Source organism: Thalassophryne amazonica, chromosome 9 (genome assembly GCF_902500255.1).
Source record: "Thalassophryne amazonica chromosome 9, fThaAma1.1, whole genome shotgun sequence".
Taxonomy (NCBI): domain Eukaryota; kingdom Metazoa; phylum Chordata; class Actinopteri; order Batrachoidiformes; family Batrachoididae; genus Thalassophryne; species Thalassophryne amazonica.
This window is the reverse complement of record NC_047111.1, coordinates 36,656,870-36,684,596: the sequence shown is the minus strand read 5'-3', so window position 1 is coordinate 36,684,596 and position 27,727 is coordinate 36,656,870. Positions and strand designations below refer to the sequence as shown.

The 27,727-nt window shown below is 41.6% G+C and overlaps 1 protein-coding gene across 1 annotated transcript in view; it reads right to left on the bottom strand.

Annotated features, from left to right (window-relative positions):
- Positions 1–25,090, bottom strand: part of LOC117516981 (zinc finger protein 346-like) — a 35,067-nt gene extending 9,977 nt beyond the window's left edge. Inside the window, exons 1-5 of the mRNA XM_034177878.1 lie at positions 25,045–25,090; positions 16,925–17,028; positions 12,177–12,272; positions 8,658–8,808; positions 7,252–7,464 (exon numbers count right to left, since the gene is read on the bottom strand). Coding sequence (XP_034033769.1) covers positions 7,252–7,464; positions 8,658–8,808; positions 12,177–12,272; positions 16,925–17,028; positions 25,045–25,090 — 610 coding nt within the window. The remainder of the gene's footprint in view (positions 1–7,251; positions 7,465–8,657; positions 8,809–12,176; positions 12,273–16,924; positions 17,029–25,044) is intronic.
- Positions 25,091–27,727: the final 2,637 nt, after the last annotated feature.

Here is a 27,727-nt window from a genome sequence, read left to right as displayed (position 1 = left end):
GGAGGCCCTCACGCAGGTGTTCCTGGATGAACACCTTCAACAGCCCGAGCCTGAGGATATTCACGCTGAAGCTTCACCTCAACCGAAGGATACATCACCACGACCATCTACACCAGTTACACTGTGTTATACACCTGTCACCCCCACTTCACCATGTGCACCATCGTTCCCTGACGGATTATCATCTCAGGAATAACCATCACAAGCATCGCAACTGGAGGAGCAGCCTTCTGACGGCGACAGCAATCTACAGATGGGCGGAGAGGAGTATGTGGTGCTGGATGAGTGTCGTTCAACTCCAGCTCCTCCTGTTCTTTCGCCGATAGTGGATGAGAAAGAGGTGCTCACCCTTCACCCTGTCGATGACGGTGATGTTTTTATGGAAGTATAAAGAGATCGGCAGAGCTTCAAGTCATGGAGGGGGTGTCAAGAAAGATGACTAAGCTTGCTTTCAGCTTGTTTTCATCTTGGAATATATTACGTGCCATTGGATTAATACACATGTTGTTGGAATAAACTGGACAGTGTTTGGTACTTTCCCGGAGTAAGTGAGGTCATACTGGACTTTTCCATTGCAGATGGGGAGGCCCACGGGATGAACTCAGTGGTGAAGACGATGGAATATGTCTAAGATGATTTTAAAATGATAAAGAATGATCAAATGCATTAATGTGTTACAAGTAATATCTAAGAATGATTCCAACATAACAAGTATGATTAAATGAACTATTAATGTAATAAAAAGTAAAAGTTGATTAGAAAAAAGTATGTGACAAATAAGTAAAATGAATGATTATGAGTTGTTTTTCTGGCAGTTAGAGAAAGAGGAACTGAAAGAAGCTGTTTTTAGTGCAGAGGCAGAGAGAAAAGAAGTTGTTAATGATGTTGCAAGCGAGGCCAGAAGAGCTGATGATAAAAACAACTGAAAAATGATTAAGATATAATAAGATATGAAATGAATAATAATGAATGAAAATGTTGTATATGATCATATGAATTGTTTCTATGTGAAAAAGAGTTGAAATGAAATGATTGAATATGATTAATGTGATTGATGTGACATGATTTAGAAAGTATGAATTCTCGGAAAAGATGTGTTAAACAGAAAAACAGGAATCTTGCACAATAGATTACTGATAGCCAGGACATGAGTTCTCCAGATGGCTTCCAGTAAAAGAGGAGTAGGGAGGGTGGTTTAGAGTCACCATCATCCCCATGGTAACGAAGATCAACTCAGCAACAACAAGAGTTCATATAAAAACTGAACAACAACAGGAAACGGGGTTATTCTTCCAGGGAGAGGTGCTGTTGTCACTTCTCCGCTGCTACGAGGAGATCACAAGACTTGACCATCTTGTGAGCTGCAATTGGAATCGAGGAGCGAGAGGATTGGAGACATAAGAGATTATTTGAGAGAGTTTTCAACTCCCACTCAGGCCGTCCAGTCACAGAGTAGCAGAGCATTGGAGAATAATCACTGGCCTTAAGTCTGAGTGGGGAAGTTTCAACGTTTTCTCTCTCATGGAACATCACATTGTACCAGAATGGATTAGATCCACTTTTGGTTGATTGAAGAAGGAATAACCTCTTATGTGGATTTATTTCCTGAAGGATATAAACTCTTATGTGGATTTATTTCCTGAAGGATTACAACATCACAAGGATCGTGGTCAGCTAACAACTAAAACCTGATGAAGAGGAGACCAAGTTCATCGAACTGGGGATTTTAACATCAAAAAACCTCCTTCCCTCACTCCTAGAAAATTTGTTAAGAAGTTAATCCAGTCCAGTCAGAGTAAGATCAGACAGCATTATTGAATCAAAAACAAAAATCTCTGCCAATTATTATTCTGATTATATTTGAATTACTGTTGTGAAATTATCATATAACCGAACTTGATTATGTTGTCAGCACTTGCAAAACCTGCAATAAATTTCCAAGCATGCAGTTAAAGTGTTACGGCTCGGACATTGGATTTATTGATTCTTCTTAAGGTGTAAAAGTTAATGTTTTTGGGTGTATAACATCAAAAAGTGCTCTAAAAGGTTAGTCTGGTTTTTAACGAAATTAACGCATCCTGGGGACTCGCTGTACGAGTCACTAAATTTAAAATCTAGCAACATTCCAAGAGCCCTGATCCATAAGAGGAGAGCTGCCGTTAACGGGCGTGGCCGGCTCGTATCCTGGTTCCAGAAGAAGGCTATTCGACCGGGGTGCGAGATCAGTGTCAGCGGGGTGGACGTCCGGATGGAGGCAGTGAGCGGCTAGACGAATCTCCTCGCCACCAGCTTGAACAGCCTTTGTGCAGCCCTGCCGGGTAATACCCGCGGAGACACGAAGAGCTGGTTTTATATATATATAAAGCGGGATCTGACAGAAGCTACGTCACAGCTCAGAGCGGCAAAAGTTCAAAAGTCAACTTGAAAAGTAAAAAAAAAAAAAAAAAAAAAAAAAAAAAAAAAAACCTTAGTCAGTCCTGTGTCCCTCTGATGCTTCATCAGTGTTCAACAAGTTCAGAGCAGCGCAGTGAACGTGAATGAAGACGGAAGCTCTTTAAGACGCGCTCCTAAATGTGATGAGTGTGCACACCATCTCTCACTCCGTTTTGCAGACAAACGATCACAGGACAATTTCTTTTCTGTTAATCAGATGACAGATCGTCATCCTGAGGACTGGGTCACTGCGCAACTCTTGTTCCCTTTTCTCCTCTGGAATCGGTTTCAGCCGCATGTGTGTGCGAGAATGTCCGGTTGAACTCATGTTTTTCTTTTGTTCAACTTAAAAAAAAAAAATTAAAAAAGATTGGCTTGAACTTTGACCGCGTCAGCCTGCTGACAAGCGGCAATGCGCCAAAAGCCGAGCTAAAGCGTCGCTTCTGACGCCTCTAAAAAGCAACCCGTCTCATTGAAAATAATGCTTTTTAGACCGATTTTTGACAATTCTGACGCGTTCAATGTGAAAGGCCCTTTAATCTGCAATAATGATCTTGAAATAGCGCTGATCAAAATAATGAGGATAAAATCTATATCGGATTCCTGATCGGGATGCAATGTCCGATTTTGATCAAGTCTGAAACCACGTGATCGGGCCCGATTTCCAATCATGTGATCGGATCAGGACATCCCTAATAAATACAGACATATGCAGAGGTTAAAAAATTTCAAGTTCAATTTTTCACAAATGCACATAATTCGGTGAAGCAAAAAAATCTGTCAAGTCTGTTCAAATGTCTACTTGATTGAACTTTTAAAATAATGGTGACAAATTGTTTTAGCTCAACTTATTCTACGTAATGAGCATTTTTACTTTTGCTACTTTTAGTACAGTGATATGAATGCAGGAATTTAACTTTGTTGCTTTACCAGTCTTCTTCTACACTCTTGTAAAATTGGTGGCGGTTTGCCAACCACCATAAAAGTTACAAAAAGAAGATGTTAACTTCCTGATAACTCAGCAATGACAACCTCCGCACTAATGTTACCCATTTGCGACTCTGGGGTTTTGCAAAGGTCGGGGAGCAAAAGCACAAGACGTGTACTGCAGCCATAGTAGAAATAACAGTGGCAATTTTAACAATAAAACATTTGTGTAGCATTTTCTAGTGTGTGTGTGTGTGTGTGTATATATATATATATATATATATATATATATATATTTTTTTTTTTTTTTCCCCCAATTTTGCTGGAATATGAAACAAAAAGGCCTACTGTTATCACTCCTACGTTTCTAATTAATTAACATTCAGAAATATTAAACTCTGATAAAATGTGTTAGTGAGGTCATATTTTTGACAAAACAGTATTATTCTGAAGGTAATTAGCACATTCATGTTGCCGTAATGGACAGACATACATTTAGACCTACACCCCTGTGTATTTTTACAAAACAGATATAGTTTTTACATTTTCTCATTGTATAAAGACTTTCAAAGAAGGAGCTATTCTTAATTTAAGTTTTTTGTTTTTAAACTTCCAAAGAAGTCATTAAAATTTAAAAAAAAAAAGGGTTAATTAAATGGATATTCATTTGAATTCCTATCACTGACTCGATGAAACAAATGAGTCACTTTCGCAGAAAAATTAGTTAAATAATCACATAAATGGTTCTGTACCAGACTTTTAAACCAAAATCTGTTGAAAATTTGGAAAAGGGCTAACAGCAAAGTATGTTTTCAGGGAAAATAGCCACTCCCATAGGATGCTGGGAAGTCCAGCAGTGTTTACTGCAGGACAGTGATTTTCAACCTTTTTTGAGCCGCGGCACCCTTTTTATATTTACAAAATCCTGCAGCACACCACTGTCATGTGTCACACACTACTAACTCGACTGTCTCTACACGGTGCATTAGCACGTTAGCAACACGTGCGGTACAGATATGACATAACATAGTATACTGTAGTCATGGAGCTGTATATGAGAACTAGAGAGCGCAGTCCCAATGCTGCACATTAAACGAAAATGTTCCTTCATGGACAGCGACATGACGTCTCCTAACCCAGTGATTCTCAACCGGGGTGCCGTGGCACCCTAGGGTGCCGTGGGCAATTATCAAATATCACCATTATCGGGTGTATGTGCTGTAATAGTGTGGCATATGGTGTAATGCTCTTTTATTCCAGTAGATGGGAGCAAAGCGCGCAGTAGCGCTGAGCCGTGTGCCGACAAGGAGGCGTGATCGCCATTTTAATTCCGGGCAAGTTAGTGATTTGTGTGCATAGAAGCTCACTTAGTCTCGTCAAGAAACAGGTGGAATATGCCGGAAAGCTGCGCATGTTGGCAAAGTCACAAATGGAGGAACAAGGGAGACAATATTTCCTTCCATAAGTAAGTGGTTGTGGTTCTTCTTGTCACTTTGTCCGTGATATTTGGATGATAAACAGCTGTATGTCTCCTGCCGTACCTGTGTCGCCCGATGACACGGATCATTAATTTCACTTACGTCTAGTTGATATTTTCCACTGCTAGACCAATGTCTAGTTAAAATTCTTGTCGTTAGTGACTAAAAATTGTTCGACAAGACTGGGGAGTTTTTTTTTTTTTTGCACCTTAAAATAATGAGATTAATGACCCGCGCTGTGCTGCCACACACACACACAGAGATGTTCACACACACACCGCTGACTTCATGAATGAAACTCGGTCAATAAAAGAATTGTGTAAAAATATAATATGTATATAAATGTATTTTAATGGTTTTAGGAGCCGCGCTGCGTTGAACAGCAGCTGCAGCTCAGCCAAGCAGCGTAGCTTATCAGCGCAGATCCGTGTAACTTTCAACACTAATATTTGTGAATGTGTGTGTGTCAGAGTAAGTTTAATACTTTCCTGACATAATTTAATGTAATTTAATTTTACTGGCTCGATATCCAGGACAAAATGGCATTTTAACACGTATTTTGCGAGCATTTTTCTGAGTGTGTTCAGTCGCGAATCTCCATTGAAAATGCATTAACATCTGGGTACTTCGTCAATATTTTGCCTGGTTAGGAGATGTCATGTCGCTGTCCATGAAGGGACATTTTCGTTTAATGTGCAGCATTGGGACTGCGCTCTCTAGTTCTCATATACAGCTCCATGACTATAGTATACTATGTTACGTCATATCTGTACCGCACGTGTTGCTAACGTGCTAACGCACCGTGTAGAGACAGTCGAGTTAGTAGCGTGTGACACGTGACACATGACAGTGGTGTGCCGCAGGATTTTGTAAATATAAAAAGGGTGCCGCGGCTCAAAAAAGGTTGAAAATCACTGTCCTAACCAGGCAAAATATTGACGAAGTACCCGGATGTTAATGCATTTTCAATGGAGATTCGCGACTGAACACACTCAGAAAAATGCCATTTTGTCCTGGATATCGAGCCAGTAAAATTACATTACATTAAATTATGTCAGGAAAGTATTAAACTTAGTCTGACACACACACATTCACAAATATTAGTGTTGAAAGTTACACGGATCTGCGCTGATAAGCTGCGCTGCTCGGCAGAGCTGCAGCTGCTGTTCAACGCAGCGCGGCTCCTAAAACCATTAAAATACATTTATATACATATTATATTTTTACACAATTATCCTTTATTGACCGAGTTTCATTCATGAAGTCAGCGGTGTGTGTGTGTGTGTGAACATCTCTGTGTGTGTGGCAGCACAGCGCAGGTCATTAATCTCATTATTTTAAGGTGCAAAAAAAAAAAAAAAAAAAAAAAACTCCCCAGTCTTGTCGAACAATTTTTAGTCACTAACGACAAGAATTTTAACTAGACATTGGTCTAGCAGTGGAAAATATCAACTAGACGTAAGTGAAATTAATGATCCGTGTCATCGAGCAACACAGGTACGGCAGGAGACATACAGCTGTTTATCATCCAAATATCACGGACAAAGTGACAAGAAGAACCACAACCACTTACTTATGGAAGGAAATATTGTCTCCCTTGTTCCTCCATTTGTGACTTTGCCAACATGCGCAGCTTTCCGACATATTCCACCTGTTTCTTGACGAGACTAAGTGAACTTCTATGCACACAAATCACTAACTTGCCCGGAATTAAAATGGCGATCACGCCTACTTGTCGGCACATGGCTCAGCGCTACTGCGCGCTTTGCTGCCATCTACTGGAATAAAAGAGCATGACACCATATGCCACACTATTACAGCACATACACCCGATAATGGTGATATTTGATAATTGCCCACGGCACCCCTGACGATCGATCACGGCACGCCGGTTGAGAATCACTGCTGTAGGAGGTACACTAAGTAAGTGCTGCCATCCATTGACTGCCAGCTATATATTGTTCTCACATCAAGCAACATATGCACAAAAGAAAGATGGCCACTGGTAACATATAAACATCAAATGCAATGCTGAAGTACCCTTGACCACGAGCATAAAAATAGGAAACAATGTGACAATGTCAAGCATGTGGTAAAAGCTGAAGCATCTGAATTGCCTCAAAGTAACACTGCAGTTTATGTGCCTGTAAGAAGGCAGCCATGTGCAGTACTTGTTCATATTGATACAGTCCTGTAAATAGACGTACTGTGCCCAAAACCTTTGTTAATTAAAAACAGAATTTTTAGTCTTAAAATTTTTTTGTAGGTAATAAAACTACACAATTTAATTTAGACAATCATTTGTTGAAGAAAATTCTGAGGTGTTACAAAGATGCAGCTGAGGTGCGAAGCAATCACCATCATTCCTGTTCAAATAGTAGGTTTCATATCTAATTTCTTGGACTGTGCTGACCTGGTGTTGTGGAAGGGCCATAAGTCTCCAACAACTTGACTTTGGTCATCTGTTTTTTATGTTTCTTGCCATCATAGTGCTGCTGAGCCATAACTGGGTTGTTGAAGGAGGCTTTGCACATGGAGCAGAAGCGGTCTCCGCTATTTCCTTCACCGCCACTTGAATCGCCAACAGATTTCTTCTGCTCAGATGTTGGTGCTGTCTGGGAGGCATCTGGAACAAAAGGAGGTATAATGAAATGTGGTAGCTGGTATTTCTCAGCACAATTCAAATAACTCTACAGTCAGATTAGCATTCCTGGGGAGTGGCCAGCTCCTGGTTACTTGGTGTTACTGTTCACAATGTTTAATGTTACATTGTAAAGGACGGGAAAACCTGATACTGTCACTTTGGGTTTTTCGCCATGTGCCATGCCACGGAAACAAAGTTCACTTGATTTGTTTCAGTCCAACTTTCAGTTACGTTCATGTATTACAACTTAGCATGCCAACAACTCTGGAAGATGTGCTGTAAATCACTGTGGAGGTATTATGTTGTTACAAAAACAGTGTATTTATATTTAGAAATTTTTAGTTGTATTAATCTTTACAAAAATAGCAAACAGATTTATACAGAAACACAGTTGTGTTGGAATATATTCCGCCATCTAGGACTATTTTGTTTGTGTGAGCAACCATCTGACGTCATGCTGCCTTCACTCGGATTGGCAGTTGCATAAAATAGACGACTTGTCTATTTTTGGCCCTGATAAGCTGGTAGTGTAGCAACCAGTGTCTCATCGCTGCAAGATCGTCACTTTTTCCTCTGTCACTTGTAGCTAATCTGAACATAGGACGTTGGAACATTGCATATGTACTTCACAATAAATTTCATTAAAGCTGTACTGCCTTTGGTTTTTCTTAGGTTTAAGTGATAAAACTAATTCTCTTTTGCACACCATAATTTTATTCCTAAATAAAAATGATTCATAATGATATTGCCGATATGATCAAAATTCACGCTGTCTGGAAACAATTTACAATTTCCACCCCTGTTGGGGAAGAAATTCAAGATGCCAAAACACACATTTGGTAGTGACATCATAGATCACATGGGGGTTTCCCCCTAGCTGCGTGAAGGTGCTGGAACAGATGCGGTGACTGCCAGTTGGAGTAAAGGCAGCGTGACGTAAGTTGGCTTGCTTGAACAAAGTAAACCAAGACAGCAGAAAACAGTTTGTAGTTTGTTGTATTGCTGCTGTCTGCAGTACTCATAAATGGAGCTCACCAAGGGCATATCATAGAATGTAAGCATGACAGTCTTTCTAAATGAGAAAGTCAGTCTTTCTAATTTCTAAATCAGCATATTCTCAATATTTAATAATTCATCAAGATCAAAGCACAAAATAACTCAAGAAATTTGCATACCTTGTGTTGGGGGTCCAACTGTTTTCAGCCGAAGATTCTTGGCGTGAACTTTGCCCTGGTAATGAGACTCGGCCATAACGGGGGATGAGAAAGTCATGTTGCACAGACCACACACCTTTGTCCGGTCAGTGTCACCATTGTTACAGTCCACCTGAGGATGACACACACTCAAATATGCATTGCTTACTCTGAGTTTCTTTTTCTGTGAGTTGCTCACAAGAGGGTGATTGTTCACTACTTTCTAAAAGTCCTACTTTGTCTCCTGCCATGAAATAAGGGGGACCATTGAAATGTACTCCGTCCGTGCCTCCAGATTTCCCTCTTAGGGGCCTTTCATACCAAGTGTGCGAACATGGCATGTACTGTTCTGAAACTCATTCTTTTTAATGAAAAGCATTGCACATACACCACGTTGCAGCGCAAAAACCGAGCTCATGCAATGCTGTGCAGGGAGCGCGCACTGCTGCTTGACATCAAATTTATCAAGGTCAAAGTTCAACTCCATCCAACTTTCAACGCTGTGTGCTGTGATGTGGCTTCACATGTCCAATAGAAACAAGGCATCAAACACAGAAGCCGACAGAGTGCAGAAATGTGTCAGAGGAACATCAGAACTGCTAATTTATACACGGCAGTTTTCTAAAGAAAATCCGTACAATTTTTTTTTTACCTTAAGATTTTATGTCTTACATTAGAAAAGTTGTAATTAAAATAGCTTTAAGTATAAAAAAGTTTATTTATGACTCTTTAATATTCATGTGTAAATTAAAACCATAACTTGTCTGTTGTTTCAGATGAGATTATTTCTTCATTAACATGACAATGAATCTTGGGTATTTATTTTTAGACAAAGTAGCATGAAAAGTAATGTGTACATCTTCAATTCTGGTAGATTCATTCATGCATATCTGCATTTCAACGAGGAAATAAAGACTCGGTAAATCAATACAAATAATATAAACACAACAGGAGATAATATAACAATGATTGCAATGCAGATTAGTTTGAATAATTTAATTTGGGTCAAACCTTTGTTGAAAGGTGATGATAAAACAAACGGCATTTAATTTTGATGGAAAATAGGAACTCTTCATAGAGACATTAGGTATGAAACTCCCAAAATTCCCATCTAGGCAGTCAAGTCAGCCTAGTCAGTTCTATGGTTGAAGCAGAGGAAGGCACCAGGACCTGATGGGATCTCCCCGAGGCTGCTGAGGACTTGTGCAGATGAGCTCTGTGAGGTCCTCAGCCACATCTTCAACATGAGCCTCAGCCTGGGGGTGGTCCCCACCCTGTGGAAGGCCCCCTGTGTGGTCCCGGTTCCCAAAACACCGCACGCCAAGGAACTGGCCCACAACAGACCAGTTACCCTGATTTCCCACCTCATGAAGACCATAGAACGGCTCGTCCTGTCTCACCTCCGCACCATGGTGAGCGACACCCAGGACCCACTGCAATTCCCCTACAGGCCCAACATCGGGGTAGATGACAATGTCATCTACCTACTGCAACGAGTGCTCACCCACCTGGAGACCGGCGGGAGCGCTGTGAGAGTCATGTTCTTTGATTACTCCAGCGCTTTTAACACTATCAGACCGGCACTGCTGAGGGGGAAACTGGAGGACGCAGGTGTGGATGGACACCTCGCTGCCTGGACCATCGACTACGTCACTGACCGCCCACAGTACGTGCGGCTGCGCGGTTGTCAGTCTGAGGTGGTAAGGTGCAGCACCGGGGGCCCCCAGGGCACCATCCTCTCGCCTTTCCTCTTCACCCTCTACACCTCAGACTTCACCTACAACACGGACAGCTGCCACCTCCAGAAGTTCTCTGATGACTCCGTCATTGTGGGTCGCGTGTCTGAGGGGAACAAGCTGGCGTACCGGTCGGTCATCACAGACTTCGTGGACTGGTGTGAGCGCAACCACTTGTGTCTCAACACGAGTAAGACGAAGGAGATGGTGATTGACTGATGGTGATTGATTCAGGAGGAAACCACCACTTCATCCACTGGTGAACATCCAGGGGGAGGACATAAAGACTGTAGACAGTCTCAAATACCTGGGTGTTCACCTCACATATCATGTGCAATAACAACTCATTTACAAATCCCAGCACTAATGTCACCTTACCACACCTAAACTCCATTTCACATATTGTAAAGAAGATGCTCCTATCTCTTTTTCAATCCCAATCACACACACACACACACACACACACACACACACACGAGGTCTGTCCAAAGAGTATCAGACCTTTATTTTTTTCAAAAACCTTATGGATTTGAATCACATGTGCTTGCATGAGCCAACCTTGAACCTTCGTGTGCATGCGTGAGTTTTTTCACGCCTGTCGGTTGCGTCATTCGCCTGTGAGTAGGCTTTGAGTGAGCACTGGTCCTCCCTCCTCGTTGGATTTTCATTTCAAGGAAAATGTCTGAACGATTGGAGAAGCACTGAATCAAATTTTTCCAGAAACTGTGAGAGACAGCCAGGTGGAAACCATTCGGAAGATTCAAACGGCTTTCGGTGGCTTTTCAGTCGAGTGAGTATCCGAGGACTTGTGTAAGAGCTGGACATGTCACAACATGTCCTGTGAGACTTCCAACTTCCGCACGTCTTTCATTACAAAATCTCCTGTAACAGTGGAATGTGCCGAAAAAGTGCTGATGTCCACCTCTTCTGCAATTTCTCTGGTAGTCAGACGACGTCCCGGATCAACACAGCGTTCACTTTGGAAATGATCTGGTCGTTTCAGCCTGTCGATGGCTGCTCAGAGCGCGACGCGCCCTCCGCCATTGTGCGCTGTCTTTAAACCAGTTGTAACACTCCTTAATCTGTGTGATGCCCATAGGATCGTCACCGAAAGCCGTCTGAATCTTCCGAATGGTTTCCACCTGGCTGTCTCTCAAAGTTTCTGGAAAAATTTGATGCAGCAAAGCTCCAAATCGTTCCACCTCGCAATGAAAATCTAACGAGAGGGGAGGACCAGTGCTCACACAAAGCCTGCTCACAGGCGAATGATGCAACCGACGGGCGTGAAAAGAATCACGCATGCGCATGAAGGTTCAAGGTTGGCTCATGCAAGCACACGATTCAAATCCATATGGTTTTTGAAAAAATAAAAAAGGTTTAATACTTTTTGGACAGACCTCGTATATATATGCATGCATGCATATGTACGTGTATAGGTATGTGTGTGCATATGGGTATGCGTGCGTGCGTGCATACACACACACTCCATTTCTACCTCATTTCTCATGTCTTGTACTGTTACAAGTAGTATTATTGCTTATCCTTGCACACGCTGTTCGATGAACATTTTCCTCTACTTGCACCCACCTTGTGTGTTGTCTTAAGAGCTGACGTAACGTGAATTTCTCCTCTGTGAGATCAATAAAGTTTATCTAATATTTGTGTACTTAATATTCATTATTAATAAGTGAAGATCTGATATGCTTCCTCTCAATCGCATCATATTTAGTCATAACTTTAAAGGTGTAAAAGCAGATCTACTCACACTGTCAGATGTTAGGTCCTTGATCCTCTTCGATGCTGGCTGTGAGTCATCTGTGTTGGAAAAATACCGGCGCACTTTGTTGGCATGCTTCTTGCTCTAAAAAAAAAAGAAGAAAAAAGCAAAATTCAACCATTTTATAGACAGTACCGCAACACAGTTGGCCTATGTTTGGAGTTACAGTAAAAGAACTTTTAATTTGTCAAAGACAAAAACAGTTTGGCATTCTAATGGATAATATCTTGTTAATGAAATAGCTAACAAAAACTGAATCTCCAACACTGAACGATATAAGAAGTGCTGGAATCTCGTTAATGTCCGTCTAAGTTAATGCACTATTATCGCATAGGGTTGGGTATTGGGAACCGGTTCTTTTCGAGATTCAATCCACTGACATCAAGAGACTTTTTTGTTAAACAATTCCCTTATCGGTCCTTCAGAGTACAACCCCTGGCAAAAATTATGGAATCACCGGCCTCGGAGGATGTTCATTCAGTTGTTTAATTTTGTAGAAAAAAAAGCAGAACACAGACATGACACAAAACTTAAGTCATTTCAAATGACAACTTTCTGGCTTTAAGAAACACTATAAGAAATCAGGAAAAAAAAAAAAAAAAAAAATTGTGGCAGCCAGTAACTGTTACTTTTTTAGACCAAGCAGAGGGAAAAAAAAAATATGGAATCACTCAATTCTGAGGAAAAAATTATGGAATCATGAAAAACAAAAGAACGCTCCAACACATCACTAGTATTTTGTTGCACCACCTCTGGCTTTTATAACAGCATGCAGTCTCTGAGGCATGGACTTAATGAGTGACAAACAGTACTCTTCATCAATCTGGCTCCAACTTGCTCTGATTGCTGTTGCCAGATCAGCTTTGCAGGTTGGAGCCTTGTTATGGACCATTTTCTTCAACTTCCAAAGATTTTCAATTGGATTAAGATCCGGACTATTTGCAGGCCATGACATTGACCCTGTGTGTCTTTTTGCAAGGAATGTTTTCACAGTTTTTGCTCTATGGCAAGATGCATTATCATCTTGAAAAATGATTTCGTCATCCCCAAACATCCTTTCAATTGATGGGATAAGAAAAGTGTCCAAAATATCAACGTAAACTTGTGCATTTATTGATGATGTAATGACAGCCATCTCCCCAGTGCCTTTACCTGACATGCAGCCCCATATCATCAATGACTGTGGAAATTTACATGTTCTCTTCAGGCAGTCATCTTTATAAATCTCATTGGAACGGCACCAAACAAACGTTCCAGCATCATCACCTTGCCCAATGCAGATTTGAGATTCATCACTGAATATGACTTTCATCCAGTCATCCACAGTCCACGATTGCTTTTCCTTAGCCCACTGTAACCTTGTTTATTTCTGTTTAGATGTTAATGATGGCTTTCGTTTAGCTTTTCTGTATGTAAATCCCATTTCCTTTAGGCGGTTTCTTACAGTTCGGTCACAGACGTTGACTCCAGTTTCCTCCCATTCGTTCCTCATTTGTTTTGTTGTGCATTTTCGATTTTTGAGACATACTGCTTTAAGTTTTCCGTCTTGACGCTTTGAAGTCTTCCTTGGTCTACCAGTATGTTTGCCTTTAACAACCTTCCCATGTTTGTATTTGGTCCAGAGTTTAGACACAGCTGACTGTGAACAACCAACATCTTTTGCAACATTGCGTGATGATTTACCCTCTTTTAAGAGTTTGATAATCCTCTCCTTTGTTTCAATTGACATCTCTCGTGTTGGAGCCATGATTCATGTCAGTCCACTTGGTGCAACAGCTCTCCAAGGTGTGATCACTCCTTTTTAGATGCAGACTAATGAGCAGACCTGATTTGATGCAGGTGTTAGTTTTGGGGATGAAAATTTACAGGGTGATTCCATAATTTATTCCTCAGAATTGAGTGAGTCCAAATTTTTTTCCATCTGCTTGGTCTAAAAAAGTAACTGTTACTGACTGCTACAATTATTTTTCCTGATTTCTTATAGTGTTTCTTAAAGCCAGAAAGTTGCCATTTGAAATGACTTTAGGTTTGTGTCATGTCTGTGATCTGCTTTTTTTTCTACAAAATTAAACAACTGAATGAACATCCTCCGAGGCCGGTGATTCCATAATTATTGCCAGGGGTTGTACATTCAGAGTTGTCCTGTAGCCACTCCTTTGATATCTTAGCTGTGTGCTTAGGGTCATTGTCCTGCTGAAAGATGAACAGTAGCTCCAGTCTCAAGTCTTCTTGAATATGGTGGCACAAGCTTGACCTGTCTTTGGGAAGTTTTGTCCATTCCTCTTTGCAGCACCTCTCAAGCTCCATCATGTTGGATGGGGAGCATCTGTGCACAGCCATTTTCAGATCTCTCCAGAGATGTTCAATCGGATTCAGGTCTAGGCTGTGACTGGGTCACTCAAGGACATTCACAGAGTTGTCCTGAAACCACTCCTTTGACATCTTGGCTGTGTGCCTAGGGTCATTGTCCTGCTGAAAGATGAACTGTCCAGTCTGAAGTCACGAGCCCTCTGGAGCATCTGCTTAAGACCTTCTACAACTTTGTCGTAGTCTCAGTTCTCCTCTATGCTGTCATCTGTTGGGCCCCGGGCAGCACAGAGCAGGAGAGAAAGAGACTGAACAAGCTGGTCAGGAACTCCAGCGCTGTCCTGGGCTGTCCCCTGGAGTCTCTGGAGGAGGTGGCAGAGAGGATGGTGTTAACCAAGCTCAAATCCATTCATGAACAACTCCTCTCACCCTCTGCACCGGACTGTAGTGGAGCTGACCAGCTTGTTCAGTGACAGACTGAGGCACCCTCAGTACAAGAAGGACTGATACCGCAGGTCGTTCCTCCCTGCTGCTGTCAGGCTGTACAATAACACTGAAATAACCACATGCAATATGTCCACAAATCACGTGCAATATTATTAATATGTCCACATATCATGTGCAATAACTCGTTTACAAATCCCAGCACTAATGTCACCTTAGCACACCTAAACTCCATTTCACATATTGTAAAGAAGATGCTCCTATCTGTTTTTGGCCACTTTTGGCCACTCTGCCATACAGGCCGATTGGTGGATTGCTGCAGTCCTGCTGGAGAGCTCTCCTTTCTCCATAGAGGAGAATCGGCGCAGCAGGGGCAGTATTGCATTCACTCAACTGCACTCCTGTGACGAAAAGGGAGCTGCGTCAAAAGGCAAAGCTCTCAATCTACTGGTCAATCTTCATTCTTACTCTCACCTATGGTCATGAGGGTTGGGTCATTATTGAACTTGATTGCGGGTACAAGTGGCTGAAATGGTTTTCCACAGGAGGGGAGCTCGGGCCTCCCTTAGCGATAGGGTGAGAAGCCTGGTCATCAGTGAGGAGCTGGGAGTAGAGCTGCTGGTCATTCGTGTTGAAAGGAGCCAGCTGTTATGGTTCAGGCATCTAGTAAGGATGCCTCCTGGGCACCTCCCGAGGGAGGCACGTCCAGCTGGGAGGAGACCACGGGAGAGACCCAGGACTAGGTGGAGAGAGTTTCTCTCAAGACTGGCCTGTGAACACCTCAGGATCCCCCAGTCAGAGGTGGTTAATGTGGCCCAGTAAAGGGAAATTTAGGTTCCCCTGCTGGAGCTGTTGTCCCCACAACCCGATCCCAGATAAGCGGTTGAAGATGTTGATAACCATTTGTAAAATCCAGGCGGCTTTTGATGGCTTTCAGTGGAGTGAGTATATGAGAAATTGTTTAACAGGCAGGACATGTTCCAACTTGTCCTTAAGGCTTTCAACAGAGGTGTTTTTCCTGTGCCGCCGCATCGCGGCGGCTGCGTCCCGACGCGCGGACCCGTCCGCACGTCTTTCATTAAAAAAATCTCCTTTAACAGTGGAATATCCGGATAAAATGCTGAAACCGACTTCTTCTGAAACTTCTCTGTTCTCTCACGACGTCCTGGATCAATAGAGCCTGAAATGTGGAGGTTTTCAGCTTGAACAGGCTGACAACGCCGCCTGAGAGCGCTGAGCGACGTCTCGCACCGTGAAAAGTCCTTAAAGCGACAGTATCACCTCAAAATCTCTCATCAGCCGTTAAAATTTTCACTGAAAACCAGCTTAATTTTTCGAACCGTGTCCACTTCGATGTGTCTCACAGGCTTAGAAAAAATTTTGATCAAACAACGCGCCAGTCTCTCAGCAACTTCTCAGACAAAGGAATTCCGACGAGGGGCTGGACGACTCCTCCCACAAGGAGTGCTCACAGGCGAATGACATCACCGACAGGCGTGGAAAAACTCATGCATGCGCACGAGGGTTCAAGCATGTCTGACGTAAAAACATATGAATGAAATCCATATAGTTTTTGAAAAAAATAAAAAGGACCGTAACTTTATTGACAGCCCTCGTATGTATGCAAGTAGGGTATCAGACTTGATGTGTTTCACACCCACACCCACTAACAGATTACTTGCAGACAAACTGATTTGGAATATGTGGCTGTGGAGACCTTTTATTTTTATAATGTCAGCTGCTCCTGCTCTCAACAGCAAAAGCATGCATCTCCACCTCACACAGTCTTTGGATCAATCCCAATACTCCCCGTTTGTCCTAGAACCTCACCCTTTAATGTGGAAGTGCAAAATAAAGGGAAATGGTGTGATGAAATGTAATATCTTAACACTTTGTGCTGTCATATAGTCAAACAAAAAAACAAAAAAAAAACAAGTCTATTTACACAAACAGAAAAACCAAGATTAGACCGTAAACTTACTGACCTGATAATGAGTTAACTTCTGAGACTCCGAAATTAGGACTGCATTGCAGATGTTGCACTGGGAGTCGGAAAACAGGTTGCCATGCTCCTTTATCATCTCATTTACTGCAGGAGGGAGGAGAAAAGACTCTAAATGAGGTTATTTCTTCAACGATAATAATATCACAGAGTCTACAACATGATCAGGTTAAATTTTCCAGTCATTTTCTAGTTATCGCATTTGTGTCGTAGGTTGAAATTTTGCCTCCTGCTGCAAAAATGTTTTGATCTTCGATAAGCCATTTAATGTAGGGAAAAGCTTTGCTGGATCCTAATTAAATACTACATTAATTATAATTATTAAGATTCTATATTCTCTCAAAACTTGATCAAATACAATGGACATCTGGTATGCAATACAAGGGGTATGAATCTTTCAGTATCTCATGATTCCATTCTGATTCATGGATCACAGTTCAATTCAAAGAGCAATTTGAGTCAAAATTCTATTTTTAATTCTAAAATTAATTCAGTACATAGAGCTGCTAATTTCAGTAACTACTCAAGTGTGCTGCAGTATGCCAATAATGGTGACGTGACAAATTATGCCACAAATCAAAGTGTAAAGAGTATGTTTTTTTTTTTATCTGAAAAAGCCAAGAAAGGTATTAATTCCTAAAATTTCTGTTGGCCCCGGTGTTTCCAACCAAATGGTCTCCCCTAAAAATTGGTCCGCCCTGCCTTCACTGTGCACACGCCATTTCTGTGTGTCTGCCGCGGTTCACCAATTATCACCTCGTTTCTGCTTAAAAGTGCACTCCAGTCATCATCTATCTCAGCGACAGATATCTAAAGCTTTGGTATAGCAATCATTTCCACATAAATTCAGCATTATTTCATCATAAAAGACTAAGGAAGCGATCAGAGTGTCACAGCCAAGTTATCCATTCTTCCGGCTGACCCAGCAAAACATGGGCAAATCCAGACCAAAAGAGGGTGTTATATGCGCGTGTGTTGGGGGAGAAACATGCCCCCCACCAAAACACCCTTAGATTAAAAGGCCCACTTTTGAAGAGATTTTTTTTCATACTTCAAAACACTTAATTTTAACAACTAAAATGTTTGAGTCAGTATTTTAGGTAGATCATTTTGACTGGGTCATTTTAAAAGTAGCTCGCAAGCCAATCAAGTGTGGGCATGGCCCTGGAAAACCACAATACCCGATGGCCATATTTGATGGCCTCGGGTTTTGCGGTTTTTCGTTCATCCGTCCATCCATCCGTCTGTGCTCAGCACAAGTCCAGTCCTCTTACTGCCAGAGCCTTCAAATTCACAGGAAGCAATTTAAAAATGTTCCAATCATATCGAAAGGTATATCATATTATTTGCCTGATCATAAGGACTGCAAAAAGGTATAGTTTAGACTATCCTTGACTAAATGTCATGGAGTTACAGGGTAAAAACAGCAAAAACGATGACAAAGATCAATCTCAGTTTATACAGAGGCCAAAAGATAAAGTTGTTCCAATTTTGGTAAAAAGTTATGCAAATTACTGGTTGGGTTAATAAGCTTTTAAAAGGAATACTTTGCACCATCTGTCATGCTTAGTTATCATATTACGGGGTAACATATGTCACATGTCAGAATCCAATGGACATACACGAATCAACCAACCAACCAACATTTATTTATAAAGCGCTTTAAAGCAGCCAGATGGTGTCTAAAGTACTTTACAGTAAAAACAGATTCCAAAAAATAAAACATGCATACAAAAAAAATAAAATAAAGTCAACCTCGTTTAAACTTTACTTTGGAGGCCAAGCATTCAACACAGACAAAACTATTCCATTTATTAATCTTATTAGCTCAACCAAAAATATGCATCACTTTATTGCCAAAATTGGCGCAACTTTAACTTTTGACCCCTGTACAAACTGACCTTTGTCATTGTTTTTACCGCATAACATTTAGTCACGTCAAAATTCATGCTTTATTCACAAAATGCACTCATCATTTTGCCATCTGCATCATTTGTCATCTGCTGCACTATAAATAAGAGCCACCTGCAACAGTGTAATAAGGGTCACAGAAAGAAAAGTCATGTCACTTGATGTTATGTAATAGTCCTAAATAACACTTAAGATGTTACACCTCATTAATATTGGATGGACATGGCATTTGCTGCCATGTTCAAAAACTGACATACAGTCAGTTACTTTAACACCGCAAGAAAGATTAAATGTAACCTCTTTTTTATATAATGTTTTTGAATTGGACTGTAGCTCTTGTCATTAGCATTCGATGAATTTACTCTGCAGGGCATTTATTTTTGACTAGTCACATGTTGTGCCAGACCAACTTCAAAATTTTGTCAATTTTATGTTTGCTTGATTTTGCACAAATCACAGCAGGTCATAAAGTGTCAGTCTGTACAGATTAAAAATAATCATAGGCAGCAACTCTTTTCAGCCACCATCCCTTCCATGAAATGCTACACAATTAATATAAAACAACTCTGTAATACACTGGTCATGTTATCAGTCTAAACACGCACACAACGTGGCCTAGCTAATACGCAGACAGTGATTTAACATAAATGTGGATCCAGACACTTCCTCTTTTAGGTTCTAGTTTGGGTTAGGAAACAGTAAATGAACAAATTCCATTTATTTTTCTAAACTTTCCGGATGTTGCTGTTGTATGCTGTCCACTCTAAGAGCCCATTCACAGTTTAATCATTTTCATATTTATGGCTTCCCTAACCCAAACAGACCTGATCTTAAAGACAAAACCCCAAATAGACCCAATTATGCCCAAGCTTAGACACAGCTTTTAAAAAAAAAAAAAAAACGATATCGCTTCACATTCCACCTTAGATATGGAGAAAATTTAAATGAAGTAAACATTTTTATATGTTCATCAACATGGCTCATCAATAGGAGACTGTAGTCTCATTTGAACTCTCCGTGATATTGTGGGATTTGACCACTTAAGGGGACCTCCATTTAATATATACACAACATAACTTCACACGGATAAATGGTGTTTAGTTTTTTTTTCGCTGCAATCACCAAAGCAGTCGCGAAATTTTTTTTTTTTTCGGTTCCTGGTGAAGAGGTAGGAGAGACCGTACAGGTAAGTGTTAATTGACACTCCGTTCTCTTGCCTGCAAAACCGCCTCGACATGTTTGTGCTCCGGATCATAAACAAACCGCAAAACATGTCCACTTTCCCACTGCATAGTCACTTTTTCTTTGCATTTTCACTTTGTTTACATGTAATTTGCCCAAAAACCCATTGAAAACGCCATGGTTTGTACCCTGGAAGTAGAGAAATTATGTCATGTGTGTCATATTTTACCCCTTTAGCGCCAGCCCCCAAAACGAGCTGCCCTGCCCTATTACACATCGTGCAGAACTGCAGCCAAACTTAAGCCTAGAATGATAATGATAAACATTTTAGTTGTTAAAAATACTACTACTACCCCCAGTAGAAGTACAATAAATAAATAAATATTTATTAATTTGAAAATAAATGAATAAAGCAAAGTTTTAGAATCCCCCCCCCCCAAACTAGTCACAGGTTTTAACTGCTGCCCATTTCAGCGGTGTCAACAAAGCCATAGGAAGCATACAGACTTTGAAAGAAAAGCTAAGTTCATATAGGTTTGCAAAACTCTGCGTGGATGTGCTTTTACTCGATGTGTTGTCACTGTGCTATTAGACACAGAGACACGACGCAAAGTGTTTTTCAACTCGGAGCTGCTGCACAAAACAGCGGAGTAACTGCTCACAACATCCAGGACTGACATATCGAAAATACTGGGACAGGATTACTGGTACGGACACACAGTGTTTAAAACCGATATACAGCAATCTGGTACAGACCAAAAATAACTACTGTATTAATTATAAACCGTGTGCTGCCTCACAGCAAAAAGGCATTGGCACTGCTTCCCACCTGGGCAAGTTAGAGCAACTGGACACTTAAAATTGGCTGTAAGTGTGAGTGACAGTCTCAGGAATATCAATGGCTCAGGGGATACCTAAAACTTATTCACATGGACCTCACAAGGCTACAGGGGGGTCTAGGGTATCTCCCCCAGAAAATTTTGAAATATTACTTTTAATTCGGTGCAATTCATAAGCGGAATTAGGTACTTCTTGGCCCAAATTTCTTGCGCATTTTAGTCATAAAAAGCATATTTCCATATTTGCAAGGTGATGGGCCTAAAACAGTCTATGAAATGGATTAGAACACAGCATTATAACTAAATGGTAAATGGACTGCATTTATATAGCGCTTTTCCATCTGCATCAGATGCTCAAAGCACTTTACAAATAATGCCTCACATTCACCCCGATGTGAGGGTGCTGCCATACAAGGTACTCACTACACAGTGGGCGCAACTAGGGGATTAAGGACCTTGCCAAAGGCCCTTAGTGTTTTTCCGGCGAGGCTGGGATTTCACCCGAGGATCCTCTGGTTTCAAGCCCAATGCTTTAAGCACTAGAGCATCACCTCCCAAAAACCACATATTTGCAATAGATTATTACTGTTCTGACATATGCATTTCTGGGCTACTTACAATGTATGTGGAATGCAAAACGATGCATCAACATTTTTATGTCAATATTAGAATTCGACAAGCTTCTTAAACGTGCATATTTTTTCAGACATGAATGTCACGCAAAGCAACAGAAGCCATAAATGCATATTTTACATGCTAGGTCAAAACATAAACGTATCAAGTTTGAATGTAGACAGTCTGAAGTAAATTCAGCCCAAAGACAGATTGATAAATTTGTGTGAAATAACCTGTATCGTGTCAAATGAGAACATTGCTGCCTGTGCCAGGAATAATGCATGATATAAGATGTACAACTGTAAACATTACAGTGGTGTTAGTTTTTCCATATATACAATGAATTCAAAAAAGAAAACTCTAGAAGACTTGCAAAACTGGTGAATGCAGCAATGAGCAGAGATGCAGGTTGGTATCAAATTTCAGATCATTTGCTCATTCGTGATTTTGGAAGGGGGAAAAAAAAAAAAAACTAAGAATTCATATACATAAGTATATTCATGTACATAAGTATTAACAGCCTTTGTCATGAAGCTCAAAACTGAGCTCAGGTGCATCGTGTTTCCACTGATCATCCTTGAGATGTATCTACAGCTTGATTGGAGTCCACCTAGAGTAAATTCAGTTGACTGAACATGATTTGCAAAGGCACACACCTGTCTACATACAATAGTGATGAAAGTAGGCCATGGAAAAAACTAAGTTTTATGAAAGCCGAAGCCCCTGGCGGGGGGTCTGGGGGTTCAGAAACATTTGAAATATCAGATGCATTCTGGTGCATCAGATCTATTTACTAAAATAAAATTTGATACAAGTAAAGCTGCATCTACTCTTCAATAAGTCACCAATATAACTTAATTCTTGGGTTTAAATTAGATTCTTATTAATTTCTATAAATGGGAAACTAGTGCTGATGTCAGGATCGTGCAAAACGATGCAGAAATGTTTTTCATAGCAATATGGGATTTCTATGAGCACGTTAAATATTTATCATACTTTTCACCACATGAATATTTCAGACAAGCCATAAAATGCAGCTTTAGCAGGCTACTGACCGACTCTCCGAATCTGACTCTCTACTCAAAGGGAATAATATCAGATGGCAAAGTTAAAACTCTTAAATCATTCTAAAGTCTGTTTAAAGCAGAAACGAGCCGATAACCTGTTAATTACTGCTGACGCGCTGACATGACAAGACAGATCACGCAGCAACACCGGGTTCGCGCATGCACATACTAGTATAGAGGAGTGCTCAGTCTAGAAGAGTGCTGAGCCCCTGACACCGGCAAGCCTGTTGTGCACACCACGTTGTTCAGCGTAACGCCAACATCTGGTGGCTAATATGAGAACTGTCACAAACACATCACATTCCACCTCAATTTCTTTCTCACTGGATTTGAAATTATATCAACAAGTGCCAAAACAAACACCAAAAGTTGGGAAACTGCAGACTGGTGAGACATACTCAAACCTGTTCGGGGGAGGTGATGGTCTAGTGCAGGGGTGGGCAACGAGGGCCGAGACACTGCAGGTTTTCCTTGCAACCAATCACCCCAGCAGGTGGGTTGCTGATGAGCGTCTCCCTTGAACATAAACACCTGGTTGTCAATGAAATCACCTGTTGAAACACCTGAACATTAATGAAATCACCTGCTGAGGTGATTGGTAGCAAGGAAAACCTGCAGTGCTTCGGCCCTTCATGGCACATGATTGCCCACCCCTGATCTAGTGGTTAAGCGCTGGGCTTGAGACCAGAGGATCCTCGGTTCAAATCCCAGCCTGACCAGAAAATCACTAAGGCCCTTGGTGCTCCCGGTGTGTAGTGAGTACTTTGTATGGCAGCACCCTCACATTGGGATAAATGTCAGGCATTCATGTGTAAAGCACTTTGAGCATCTGATGCAGATGGAAAAGCACCATATAAATGCTGTCCATTTACCTGTTAAAAGTTAGTAAATTTTAATGCCTTGTTGACCTTTTTACTGCAGGGAAATAGTTTCAAATATCAGTTATTGGTCTCCAACATTAGTAGTAATTGTTATTTACCCTGAAAAGGCATTACTGGTCAAGCCCTAATGCTTGGTCCTCCACAACAAACCAGTGTCAAACAGCTTAAGTTTAGTCGTGATGACACGGCTATCTATTGGATGGGAGTGTGAAACCAATTGCCAGATATTTGTTGTACGTGCTGAATCACCCTTAAACTGAATTTTCAGTTTTCAAATTGCTTTTTTTTTTTACAAATGAAAACAAATGACATATTTACAAATACAGATGTTATCAAAACCAACACACACGTTACAGTAACTTGTGTTTTGGTAATAAATCGACCAACCACTGATGACAGGAAGCTCATTTTCCCATAATGCCTTTTGGCATGTGTGTGTGTGTAAACGCGCAAACCTTCTAAATTAGTGCATTACTTTCAAACTAAAACACATAGCCCAGCTGATATTTTCATTTTGTAAAAACGAGGTGACGTTAATTTCGATAACTTGTCTGGAACTAGTTTGTTTAAAATTTTAACGGGACTTGAACACAGCAGCAGCGATCTGCGAAGTCCACATGGACTGATCAATTTACTGCTCTGGTGATATAATCAATCATCTTTACACTATACAATTATAGACTTTTGATTTCGGTGTACCCATGATTATGTAGTCCTGGTCAGGATGGGGTTCACAAGGCGTTTTTTCAGGCCTCCTGCACACTCCAGCGATATTTTCAGCTCCTGCGCGTCTTGCGCCTTTCAATCCAGCACATTTTTCATTTTTAATGGTGGAGCTGAAATCTTTTGGGGGGTAGCTGGAGAAGGTTCTCTCTTATGTTGGTATTCATGTAATCGTGATCACACGTGTTTGATAGCGGCGCTGTTGCTAGCTTAGCATCGGTTTTCTTCATTACAAATACCGTATTAGGGCGCGCGCACAGAGCAATCTAACACGAAGCAAAGGTGCTCCAGCAATACGCTGTAAAGTCCAAGTTAGGATACACGACCTCATTTTTAAAACATGACACTTTTCTGGTATCAATCGGGCCAAATGTAGAAGCGGTCCGCCCTGTTCGCCATCCCAGCGGAAGTCCTGACCGACAATTCATTCAAGCAAGCATTAATCGCAGCCACATGACCGAAAACGAATCGCAATGCCTGTTCAACGACAATTTAATGCACTCATAATCACAACGAAGAGCCATCCAACGATGTCTTAAATGCTGCATCTGAATTGGCTTTGCTTATGTTAGCTTAGCATTCCCGCTCTGATTTTCCTACGCTACCGAGCAAGGTTCGACACAAGGTTCAAAATCGCATTTCGAAACATCAGTGACGCGATCAAAGTATTGGCGGAGCATTAACAAACCAAGTTTCACACCGTTTAAAACCATCTGAAGCGGTCAGTGTCTCGAAGCTGCCAGCTCTAGCTAACAAGTTAGCTTGCCAGAAGCTAATGATAACGCGGGTATTTCTTTCAGCTGCACGTTGGCCAAACTTCACCTTTAAAAGGTAGAAACTGCAGAAAATAAAATCTGTTAAATGAGTTAAAAATCTGGGTTATACCCGCCGCTGCTCCTGAAGGTGCATAAGGAAAATTCTCGTCCTGCATCGTGTCGGCCTTTTCTGCTCGGTTTCAGCGAATCTTCTTCTTCTTATTAGTATTGTGGATTTTCGGCAGGCTGCGCGCCAGTCAGCGCATTGCTGCCTTTCACTGGCAGAACATGACTACTACACTCTACTCACAGACTATGCTGCAAGCCAGAGCTGAACACAAGATCCATCAGGGCATTGTAGACCTCTTGCTGACGTGCAGACGGATCAAGCAGCACTTTAATAGAAACAGACTCAAAACCAAGATCAAAAAGATGTGAAAAAAGAACTCTCCTCTGCTCAGAAAATCTTTTGCACTCCATCAGAACATGAGGGATAGTCTCTTCCTTTGTGCAGGTTTCACATAATCCACTGTGGTGTTTACCAATTAGACATAAGTCAGACGCCAGTCCACAGTGGCCTAACCTCAGTCTTGTTAACAGTACTTGCTCCCTTCTGTTATTCCCCCAGGTTGGGCAGTCACCAAAAACAGACTTCTGCACACTATAAAAATGCCTACCCTTATTTTCATTGTCCCAATCCTTCTGCCATTGAGCCAACACTACTTTTCTAATCATGGCTTTATGTTCAGAGCTGCTATGAGCCACCTCAAGATCTACAGTGTCATGTATTAAAGCATTCTTTGCAACCTGATCCACAATTTCATTACCCCTAACCCCCACATGTGCCGGGACCCACATGAAGCACACAGCTGACCCTCCCTTCTCCACTCTGAGCAAAGCAGTCAGCACCTCAACCACCAGATCAGGCCTACACCGGGAAGAGGCCTACTCCAAGGACTGCAACACAGCAGCTGAGTCAGAGCAGATGACAACCCTCTCCGGTCTCACTTCTTCCACCCATTCAAGAGCCCACACCATAGCCAAAATTTCAGCTGTAAATACTCCTACTCCATCAGGAAGTCATCTGCCAAGACTCAGAGACAGAGCAGGAATAAAAATCCCAAATCCCCCTCTCCGGCTAGTGGGGTCAACGGACCCATCAGTAAACAATTGCAGATACCCATCCCAATTGTTCTGCAAAGCCTCCCTCACCACAGTTACAGGACATATTCCCCACTCCCCTTTGAGGCAAGCTTTCACAGTCCAATCCACTTCCACTTGAGGGAGTAGCCAAGTAGGAACCGCTGGCCAGACAACTACCGGAGCTGTATCCCTCTGACTGAGCTCTGGCAACTCACCCTTCACTTCTAAGATAAAAGTTTTCCCCCTCCCTCTTCCTGACTCCCATGAATCCTGAAGGAGTCTCCTCCCAGGGTGGTCACCACTCTGACCCAGGGCTTTGCCTAGAAACTGGAGTGCTAGCTTAAGACGTCTCTTTTGAAAGGGCATCTCTCCCACTTCAAGTAGGAGGGCTGGTACAGAGGTTGTTCTGAATGCACCACAGCACACTTGAAGTGCTTTTGCTTGGATCACATCTAATTTTGCCAAAGTTGTTTTAGCTGCATTTCCATATACAAGACAACCATAATCCAAAAATGAGCGAATCGTAGCTCTATAAATCATCAGTAGTGTAACTTTATCAGCTCCCCAGTCGCTGCCATACATGCACCGCAATACATTTATTACCCGTCTGCATTTATCCACCACCTTCTCAATGTGAGTTTTGAAAGTCCCCCTCTCATCAAAATGGACCTCTAAATACTTAAAAGATTTAACCCTTTCCAAATTTAAACCATATAATTGCAAACTTGCATTACCCAAATTTCTCTTCCTCCCAAACACTACAAACATTGATTCTTCTTCTTCTAATGGGGTTCCGGCAGGCTATACACTGGTGTGCGCAATGCTGCCCTCCTCTGTTATGATGCCGATGTTACACTATATTCTTGAGTAAGCGCCAGCCAGGCGGAGAAAACGAAAAATAGCACTCCTGATTTCTTCAGAATTCGCATGATACGAAGAAAGGGACTTAAAGGAAAACGTGGTCAGTCCAAGATCAGCCAGTTCCACAAAAAGGCACTGCCTTTCTCTGCTGTATTTGCTGCATGACAACAACACGTGAATGACCGTTTCAGGGCTACCACACTCACACAATCCATCAGCATTATTTCTGTGAAGGCTCTCAGTTGTCCAGGTGGTTTCCATAGTAAAGAAGCTCAAATCTTCGACTGGACTGGGTTGCTTGATGCAAGGACATTTCGCTTCAAATCGCAGAAGCTCCCTCAGCTAAAATTCTTGCTGTGGTAGTCTGACTTCTGTCTTGATCCTCGTAGAGAAGAACAAACAGAAGCCACAAAAGCTGGAGTTTAAGCTTTTGTGGCTTCTGTTTGTTCTTCTCTACGAGGATCAAGACAGAAGTCAGACTACCAGAGCAAGGATTTTAGCTGAGGAAGCTTCTGTGATTTCAAGCGAAACGTCCTCGCTCCAAGCAACCCAGTCCAGTCGATGATTCAAGCTTCTCTACTATAATCCGTCATCATGTTTACCCATCCTAAACAAGCACGCTGCAAGGCCAAAGTGCCCCAGTCTCATTCTGGTAAAGACAACCTCATCCCTACGACAAGAAGCATGGAGCTGCCTACTGACCTGAACTGACGGCTGACAAGAAAAATAAAGTCTACCCCTGTGCTCCCCCTCCCATTCTTCCTGCCACTGATTTTGGAGATGGCCGTGGCTACGGGTACGGACCTGTA